Source organism: Lynx rufus, unplaced genomic scaffold, assembly GCF_022079265.1.
Source record: "Lynx rufus isolate CCGP_SWC_20201006 ecotype Redwood Valley unplaced genomic scaffold, mLynRuf1.p SCAF_9, whole genome shotgun sequence".
NCBI lineage: Eukaryota > Metazoa > Chordata > Mammalia > Carnivora > Felidae > Lynx > Lynx rufus.
In genome coordinates this window covers 62,689,615-62,700,335 of record NW_025814897.1, presented here as the reverse complement: position 1 = coordinate 62,700,335, position 10,721 = coordinate 62,689,615, and the positions used below count along the sequence as shown (strand labels likewise).

The 10,721-nt window shown below is 37.8% G+C and overlaps 1 protein-coding gene across 1 annotated transcript; it reads right to left on the bottom strand.

The window, feature by feature from the left end:
- Positions 1-1,415: 1,415 nt before the first annotated feature.
- LOC124506288 (olfactory receptor 52N2-like) lies at positions 1,416-2,378 on the bottom strand. Its single transcript, XM_047072324.1, has one exon. It carries the CDS (start codon positions 2,376-2,378, stop codon positions 1,416-1,418), a length of 963 nt encoding a protein of 320 aa, XP_046928280.1.
- Between the last annotated feature and the right edge of the window lie 8,343 nt (positions 2,379-10,721).

The following is a 10,721-nucleotide window of genomic DNA, read 5'->3' as shown; positions in this document are numbered from 1 at the left end:
ATTTATTTGATTTTCGTTTTACTCTAATTATTCTAAGTGTAATTAATTCAGTGTTTCCATATGTTTGGAGCTTTGGGGGAATTGTAAGCTCCTGTTTATACTCAAACTGTCACCCTGGCTAGAAACCCTCAAAATACCGACATAGTATCATCTAATAACAAACTAGCATTTTTATTGCAATATAATTTCAGAAAACTCCACGTTATGTATTGCAGTCTTCAAAATTCCAGCGGAAGAATAGCATAATTTTCTGCCAACTTTCAATGATGCACTTAAATGTTAATAAACGTGCATTTTACATCTACCAGTGGTGGTATAGGTTTGGATTGGCAATGAAATTACAAAACTCAGAAAGTTTTCATCCAGAACTAGATTTCCTTAGTGTATAGATGGGTATAGGGAATGGAAATCAGTATGCAAGGTATATTCAGGCCTGTTAAGTCCCCATAGTGATGTGAATGCAGGTTCTTAGTTCTCCATATTTTGCTGTGTGGGAACAGGGCCTGGTTACTAGACACAGGGCCGATGTTTGCAAATGACTTGATTGCTATGTAAACTTTCTTTAAGCTATCAACTTCACTTTAGAGTCAAATTATAGAAGATTTTCAGCTCTGGTGACTAAGGCTGGAAAAAAAATTCTATAAAGTTAGCCAAACCCAAATGCTTATCAGTTTTGCTGGTGAATCACCTCTGTTTTCTACTGCCACTTCACAGCCATTTATAAGACATATTCTATGTCTGCTTCAAAAATCTCCCAGAATTATCTTCAAAAAATTGATTTAAGATTTTATGGTTTTATTCCCTTGCTTATTTTCCCATCTTTTAATCACATTATATTGATAGAAATACATGAATATTATTCTCCTTGGTAGTGGAAATTCAATACAGCTTAGACAGACATGAGATCATTTATACAACTGAACCAAGTTAGACAAAATTACACAATCAAAGGAATAAAGGGTTAATGCAGTCACTAAACCATGTTTGAAGGGCTTTAAGAAACGGACATTGAGATTTCTTTTTTAATGGGTTTCTACCAAGAACAGATAAATCCCCAACATAAGATCAGGAATTTTTTTTTCCAATATGCATCCTATTTGCACTTTGTTCTACATGCAAAGCACATTAGGAATCTAAGCAAGTCCAGTGATTTCCAAAAAGGCTTGATATTACATTCATGTGAATTCCTTTTAAAAAATATGTACTCAAGTTCAAGAAACATTTCCTTAATTATGTAATTAATTTTTGTCATTGATGAGTTTTACTCAAAAAAAAAAGGAAAAATTCAGTTAACATTATAGTGGATATTTAATGAACATTGCTTTCTGCAGTGAACCAATTGGTTTTAAACTGACGCTCAAGAATCTCCTCTGAAACATTTGTCTTTCTGTGATTTCTCATATTAACTCATGAATCTATTTCATAACTAAGAAAGCTTTCTCTTTAAAAAATAACTTGATCACTCCTTCCTGGATCTGCTTGGTCTTGGCTCCATAAACAATGGGGTTCAGAGTAGGAGGCAACATCAAATAAAGATTAGCAATAAGGATATGAACGTGGTGGGGAATGTTTTGTCCCCCAAAACGATGAGTAAAAATGGTGAACAGGGCTGGAACATATGTGATCACAATGGCACATATGTGGGATGTACAGGTACCGAAGGCTTTCTTCCGAGCATCTGCAGATGACAGACTCACCACTGCCCGCAAGATCATAGTGTAAGACACAGAAATACAGAACATATCAAAGCCCCCAATTAGGAGGGCTGCCAAGAGACCATAGATGGCATTGACCTTGAAATTGCCACAGGACACCTTGGCCACAGACATATGATCACAGTAGGTATGGGGAATGAAGTTGCCCCGGCAATAGGGCAGACGCTTGGTGAGGAAAGTGAATGGGATAATGAGCAGCACACCCCTCAGGAAGGTGGCAAGACCGGTCTTGGCGATGACAGGGTTGGTGAGGATGATGGAATAACGTAAGGGGTAGCAGATGGCCACATAGCGGTCCAGGGCCATGAGCATGAGCACCCCAGACTCCATCCCAGTCAGCATGTGGACGAAAAACATCTGAGCCAGGCAGGCATCAAAGTCAATCTCCTTGAGGTTGAACCAGAATATGCACAGCATATTGGGTACAGTGGTGGTGCACAGGGTGACATCTGTGAAGGAGAGCAGGGCCAGGAAGTAGTACATGGGCCGGTGCAGGGCATCCTCATGGCTGATTAGGTAGATGAGCCCGCAGTTCCCCACGACAGCGATGACGTACATGAAGCAGAATGGCAGGGAGATCCAGGTGTGTGCAGCTTCCAGCCCAGGAATCCCATTCAAGATAAAGAATCCCGGGGTCAGGCTGGAGCTGTTTTCCCCACACATGACTGTGGAGAAGAGGAGAGCATTTTATGCTCTTTGTCAGCATTTGCTTTCTGCATAGGAGAGAGAGAGGTGGGCTTAGAAACCACATAAGAGGGAGTAGTTCAGGTAATAATATTCACAAATGCCATGAACCTTGTCATGGTAGCAGCTTGTTATTTTTTTCCTCTACTCTAGCAAGACAGTCTTTGAACGGTGGTGTCTAAAAATAACTAAACAGTACTACTTGGAGTCTCATTGAATATTTTGTCTAAGTATCTACCCTCACTTTCTAAAGTTCCAGCACACCTCTTATATTCCTCCACATTCTGTGAACTGGACCATAATTGTCTTCCAATATGCCACTTTTATTCTCTCCTCTCAGATTCTTTCTGAGTCTTGTCACTATGATCATGTGAGTATGTTTCGAGGATCACCCTAATCCGACTAGTTCTTATCAACAGGACTTTTGTCCTGCCTTGAAGATTATGAAGAAAGCTAATAATCCAGGTAAAGTCTTCCCATAATGTTCCCTATAACGTGCTTAAGGGAACACATTTTAGATACTCAATAAAAATATATGTGAACAAATGATTGTTTGAATTAGTAAGAACTTAGTATCTGATATCAATATCATGCTTTTTTACACAATGAAATTTCAAAGGAAGTTCTTGAGAAGAACAAAAGTACTTCTGCTTCTAAATCATTAGCAAGTTTTATGGAATTTTTGTAAAAATTTTACTAAAGTGATGAATTCAATCAGATACCCCCAACTTCATAAATGGCTTCTCTGCTTTTCCGCATTTTCTTAAATTAGTTTCCAAGCCACATTTACTACAAGCTTTATATTTAGGAAGCCCTTGAAGTTCTAAGGATTACTAATTGTCTATAATGCTTAATGTAAATAATATTTCTTTTATTATAACTGGACAGTTTATCAGTAAGAAAGATAATATCATATTTTTGGATTGCTAATACTTGCAAAGAAAATAGAACTGAGTGATGGTTCAAGGAATTTACAGATTCAGGGATGTTTGAGGAAAGTTGTAGGTACCAAATGGTCAACTATTTCTCTCCATTGAAAAAATAAAATGGTCCTTAAGCTCTGGGTGGGCACCTTTCCATGCAGCAAATCAATGCCGAACAATCCCCCATCCAGCAGGGCTGTGTAGAAACTTGCAATACGATGACATGTAGCACATGGCTCTAAAGACACAAGGCATAGATTCCTGTTACCTAAATCATCTGGAAATCACTCTTGTGTCCACTCGTATTGGCCAGGGTACATAGAAGTCACCACGGAAAGAGTATACAAAAGAATACAAGGTTCACTGGCTCATGGTCTTTGGCTCCTAAGGTGATTGCTTCTCATGTAAATAAACTCTTCTTGTGAGAGAGTTCTCCCAGACCTCTCCAGAAATGTCCCCCCATGGAGGAACCAGCATTTCATTGCCCTAGACCAGAGAAATGTAAAGATTACAATCTCCCATGTCCGCTGTCTTTTATGTGAACACCACAATAAAATGAGTGGGTGACTGGAAAGTAAGAGTCCAGCAGAAGCCACACAGGAAGAAAGAGACTCATTACCCCTACAGAAGTGAAAGGGAAAGAGAAATTCACTGCCCCTTGCTAATGTCTATTTTTAAAACTGTCTGCATATTCTAGGCCATTGTGTTCTTAGCCATCAATGTTGTTACCTTTCCTAAAATAACCATTTGTGAAAATTCCCCAAACTCACCTCAGTGTTAGGCACAATTCTATTCATGGCTGAGAATACTTAGGAGTTCTTCAAAATCTGGGATGACATCTTCTTACATAGGATTTTTGTTTCCCTGGAGAATCTCCAGTGAGATGTCCCAGGTAGACTGAGGCTCCAGAATTAGATGTCTCAGAGGGATTCTCATTGAAAGAGAATAAACTTCTGGCCTGGTGGTAACAGAGGTATATTTAGAAGCTTCTGAGTAGAAAAGGGAACAACAAAAACAAAACGCATTAAAGTTAATGCTTTTTCCCAAGTGAGAAATGTGACCACCAAATGTGGTGATGAACATCAATAACTTTTTTTTTTCCCCTCAGAGCACTTGTGTGGTGCAGTGGGTTAAATGTCAGCCTCTTGATTTCTGCTGAGGTTATGATCTCCCGGTTCATGAGTTGGAGCCCCACATCGGGCCACGCTGACAAAGTGGAGCCTGCTTGGGATTCTCCCCCTCTCTTTCTACCCCTCCCCTGCTCAAGTTTGCTTGCTCTCTCTCTCTCTCTCAAAAGACATAAATAAACTTAAAACCTGTTTTTCTCTTATTACTAAAGAAATACGTCCTTTATGTAGAAACTCTGGAAAACACAGAAAAGTATTAAAAAGTTAGAAAATCACTTGTAAATCCAAATACAGAGGAATAACCACCCTAAAAAGTTTTCTATACCTCAGGAGTGCCTGGCTGGCTCGATTGGTAGATCATGCTACTCTGGATCTCGGGGTTGTGAGTTTGAACCCCACCTTGGATATAGAGATTACTCAAAAATAAAATCTTACAAAAATAAGTTTTGTGTACTTCATTTACTCATTTTATAGTTATTATGTGTAATATTCAATAACTATATACTTGTAAGATAACAATTAATATAGATGTTAGTCTAAATGAAGTGCCTATACTTGTAGTAATAAGACGTGGAGAATATTGCACCCCTCCTCCAAATCTGTCCTTTTCCTTTCCTTAAAATCATCGCTGCTTGTTCTTTTGCATTGTACCATGTCTTCCTGTACAATATTCAGAGTATGATCAGCTCTCCTCCTTTCCCTTCTATTCCACCCCTTCTCTCTCTCTCCTTTGTCCCTCTGGACTGTCCTCTTTTATGACCCCCAAACTCCTGGCTTTAACTGCAACCAGAGTTCTTATCACTACAACAGGTTGCAGTACTTTACCTTTGAAAACTATACTTAGGCGAGTATAGTTTGGCAAGGTAAGTTTTTAGTTTCTACACGTATTTATTGCCTCAAAGGAACCAGGGGGAAACCCCAAGACCAATATCAAACCTTTTTTCTATTGACTTTATGCCTTTGACTCCTTACCAAAAAGGTAGAAATGTTAAATTCAAAATTCTCACATATAATCATCTCACAAAATAATTGAGTCAATCTTGTGCAATCCTGTTCATTTTTCAGATTTTCTATAAAAGTTCTTTGAAAATAGTTTTTTTAAATGTTTATTTATTTTTGAGACACTGGGAGAGACAGAATGCAAGCAGCAGAGGTGCAGACAGAGGAGGACACAGAATCGGAAGTGGGCTCCAGGCTCTGAGCTGTCAGCTTGTGTGCAGCTTCCAGTTTAGGAATCCCATTGAGAATGAAGTATCTTGGTGTCAGCCTGGAGCTGTTGACTCCATACATGATAGTCAATTGCAAAGCATGTTACTTTCTATACCAATAAAAATGTCCTATACAAGAAGATGGTAGGACATTAATTTTATTCCGAAATAAAAGATGAACAACAATCATAATTATTTTAGTTACTTTTGGTGTATTATGTTTAGTCCCAAATAACTATGAAAATTACATTGGATGGGGAAAAGCATTCTTAATTTGTTTGTTTTTTGAAAACAGTTCCATTTACTGTTCTTCTATGTCCTGGTATGTGGATTTAACCTGAAAGATTTTTGCTTGAAATTATGACTTCAGGATCTCTCTCTTTTCTGTTTTGTTTCTGAGAAAAATCCTCTTATGTTTAAAAAGTCTTTCCTTAGCTATTGTTTGCAACTTGACTTATTCATTTTCGCACAGCAACATATTTTATATTTTATTGCATTTATAAAAATTAATTTATATATTCCTTTGTTATATTTCAGTCTACCCCATTAAACAGTGTTTTCAAAAGTTCTAATTTTGATTGTTTCAATTTTATCTCTCCATTGTGTGTGTGTGTGTGTGAAAGAGAGAGAGAGACAGACAGACAGACAGAGAAAGAGAAGAAAGAAAGAGAAAGAGAAAGAGAAAGAGAAGAAAGACAGAGCAATTTAGCCTCAGGTAGTGTTTGTGTGATTTTACCCATTACTTTTAACAAGTGAAAACTTTCAAGTGATGCCATACAAAAATATGTCAACATATAAAAATGATAAAAGCAATTTTCCTTCTAGAAAGTACGAAAAGATTAGAACCGAAGGCTTGTTAAAGCAAATTACCCAACTGTAAAATGAGCAAACCATGGAAACATTAAGTATACCTTGGAAATTTTCACCACAACTTGGAATATAATAAGCAAAATATATAGTGCATTCATAATTATTGTTAGTATTATTACATTATTTTGCTTTACAAAATAAATGAGACAAATCTAGGCATTCCATAAACCTTTAGGCTCCTTACATCTCACTCAGACCAAAAGTGACATCCCTGTATTTATTTACAACATCCTGTACAATTAGAACTCTTTGGCATCTCTAGGATTGCCTCCCACTGCTCTAACCCTGATCCCCTCAGCCTCTCCGTGCCTACTGGATTCTTCTCAAATTCAGCAAGCATGTGTACAATCCATGGCATTTCCACTTGCCACTTTCACTGCCTGCTTTGTTATTTGCCAGAAAATACCATGCTAAATACCTTCACCAGTTCCAGGTCTGATCTCAGTGTCAGACCCAAGGTAAGGCTTTTCCTTACCCTAATCCAAAACCGCAAACCCTAGACCTCTGCCAAACTTGGCATAATCTCTTCCTCGCCACATTTTCTGTACTCCACAGCAATTACCATGTTCCTTGGTCGCTCACCAGAATTTTAAAAATCTATATGCACAGGAATTGCTGTCTATTTTGTTCACTGCTGTCTCTTGCACTTAACATAGTAACTGGCACAAGAAAAGAGTTGTAGAATGAATGGATGGATGGATGGATTTCAAAATGTCCTTTTTGGTTGATCCTCTTGCTTGTATATAAATACCTTAACAAATTAGTGTGTGTATGGAAATATCAGAGTATCTGGAGTATGGGAAACATGGTTGCAAGATGTTTGGAATCCTAAAGATTTTGTTTGTTGGTTTGTTTTGTTTCTTTTTTCTTTCTTTCTTTTTGTTGTGAAATTAGAGATAATTAAAACTGGCTTGAGTACTTGCAGTAAAGGCAAGTAATTGCCTTTTGTATTATTTTGCACACTTGAAGGTCATACATATGATGAACAAGAAAAGTTATAGGAAAGTAGATTAGGGTTGTTGGATTGTTATTCAATCATGCAGATAGAAATCCCTAGTAAGACAAAAAGATTCCTGTCATCAGATGTATTAAAGCAAAGGGAGGATGACATATATCACGAATGTTGTCATGGGGAAGTTGGGGTCCACTATCACTGGAATTCCTTCCAACTCTTGCGCTAATTCATTTTCACTGGTAGAGATTTTACCACTTCCCAAGGAAGACTGTTCCATCCACAGGGAGAAGACATTATTGTGCAGTCTTTTCCAAAGTTCTGATTTTGATTGCTTTTCTATTATTGTGCAGACATTTGCTTGCCTATAATATTACCTCTTTGGTCCTTATCACATGAGCACTACTGTGCCTAAACCACACTTAATTTTTCCCCCACTTCTCCTCCCTCATAAAGGCAGTTTGTGAATCCCTTTGGTTTCAGAAGTCTCAAGAATGAGGTAACTAGTCCTCCACATTCAGCCACCCTCTAAATCCAATCCCTGCTATCTAGTTGCAGATTTTCTGTACATCTTTATATATATTTTTCCCTCTGGATCACCCACACCCACCCTGGTGTTTTAAAATCCCCATTTGTAAATGGTATTGCTCAGGAAATTGTACAGCATTGGTTAGGAACGCTATATAACAACTCTTAGTGGTTTCTCTGGGGGCTTTTCCAAGAAAAAGGGGAAAATGCTTCTGATGCTACACAGAATAGATGTCCCATAGGTCATCTCTGATGGGGGAGGAGGTAAATTTAGCTTTGTTGAAACTAGATCTACACAGACATCTCCTGTTATCTGAATATAGAGTGTTCCTATGAAATGGTATGAAGCAAAGAAGCAATTACGATGTATTTAAGTGGAAAATTTTGTGAGCATTTCTGGACCTGTCTTGGGCTTTTCTGATATGTTAGGGCACATCTTGTTAATGGATGCACAAAATAAATGGAGATAAAGCACAGATGTTCACAGACACACTTCAAAGCTGTGAGAGCTTGATGCTGACATGCTGAGTGTGGTTCCCAGGGAAGGAGCTTGGCAGGACCACTCTGTCTGCTCAGGTGTTCATTGCCTCTGCAACAGGTCACTGTAAAAGAAACACTGACTGCTAGTATTGCTTTGAGCCTTTTTTTATACAAGTGAAAATCTTTGATTTCTTTTGTTTATCAAAAAGAGTACCAATGTGGGTCTTTTGTAAAAGTGAGGTGGCATAACACAAGCTTTCAAAAAGTGGAGAATACCTGTATTTATAATATATTTGAGCCAGGAGGAAAAGTGTCAACAGTTAGCCTTAAATTTTATCAACTTTTCTCTAATGGAACATGTGAACTTTCTGGTATCCATTGCAATATAAACATCAAACTATAGCTGCCTTCCGTGAATTCCTCAATTCTAGCATCAAAACTGGAACATGCACCTGCTCTATAAGTCAAAAATTCCACCCCTGGGTATTTACATAAGAAATCTGAAAATATATGTCTATAAAAAGACTTGCCCATGAATGTTTAGAACAAGTTTATTCATAATAGCCCCAATTAGGAAACAAAGGAATATCCAATAATGCAAGTGAGTGAATAAATGAATTGTAGTAAATCCATACATAGATATACAAGAAACAAATTAAATAGAATATATCACCAATACTCATGAAGTATCATGCTCCCTGATTTCAAATTATGTCTCAAAGCATAGTAATCAAAACCGTATGGTATTGACATTCAAACAGAATAGACAAGTGGAACAGAGTCAAGAGCCATAGACCCCTATCTTACACCACTCACAAAAATTAACTCAAAGTGGATTAAAAACTTACATGGGAGATGTGAAACCATAAAACTTCTAGAAGAAAATGCAGGGGACAATCTCCTTGACTTCAGTCTTGGCAATGATTTTTTTAATATAACACTAAAAACAGTGGAACAAAAAAGCAAACATCAAGTGGGATTGCATAAAACTAAAAACTTCTGTGCAGCAAATGGGTGATGAGCATTAAAGAGGGCACTTCTTGAGATGAACACTGGATGTATATGTAAGTGATGAATCACTGGAGTCTATTTCTGAAACCAGTACAACACTGTATGTTAACTAACTTGAATATAAGTAAAAAAATAAAAAAAAAAACCTCTGCACAGTGAAAGAAACAATCAACAAAATGAAAAGTCAACCTGCAGACTGGAAGAAGATATTTGCAAACTATATATCTGGTGAGGGGTTAATACCCAAAATATATAAGCAATACTCACTCTAAATGTCAGTGTCAATAAGCAAGCTTGTACAAGATGTATACAAAGAAAATTTTCAGGCTGGAAAGGAGTGGCAGAATATATTTGACATGGTGAATCAAAAAAATATTCAGCCAAGAATTCTTTATCCAGCAAAGATGTAATTCAAATAGAAGGAGAGAATGTTCAGCGTCGCTCCTTATCAGGGAAATACAAATCAAAACCACACTCAGGTATCACCTCACGCCAGTCAGCGTGGCCAAAATGAACAAATCAGGAGACTATAGATGCTGGAGAGGATGTGGAGAAACGGGAACCCTCTTGCACTGTTGGTGGGAATGCAAATTGGTGCAGCCGCTCTGGAAAGCAGTGTGGAGGTTCCTCAGAAAATTAAAAATAGACCTACCCTATGACCCAGCAATAGCACTGCTAGGAATTTATCCAAGGGATACAGGAGTACTGATGCATAGGGGCACTTGTACCCCAATGTTCATAGCAGCACTCTCAACAATAGCCAAATTATGGAAAGAGCCTAAATGTCCATCAACTGATGAATGGATAAAGAAATTGTGGTTTATATACACAATGGAATACTACGTGGCAATGAGAAAAAATGAAATATGGCCTTTTGTAGCAACGTGGATGGAACTGGAGAGTGTGATGCTAAGTGAAATAAGCCATACAGAGAAAGACAGATACCATATGGTTTCACTCTTATGTGGATCCTGAGAAACTTAACAGGAACCCATGGGGGAGGGGAAGGAAAAAAAAAAAAGAAAAAAAGAGGTGAGAGTGGGAGAGAGCCAAAGCATAAGAGACTGTTAAAAACTGAGAACAAACTGAGGGTTGATGGGGGGTGGGAGGGAGGGGAGGGTGGGTGATGGGTATTGAGGAGGGCACCTTTTGGGATGAGCACTGGGTGTTGTATGGAAACCAATTTGTCAATAAATTTCATATATATATAAAAAAAACAAATA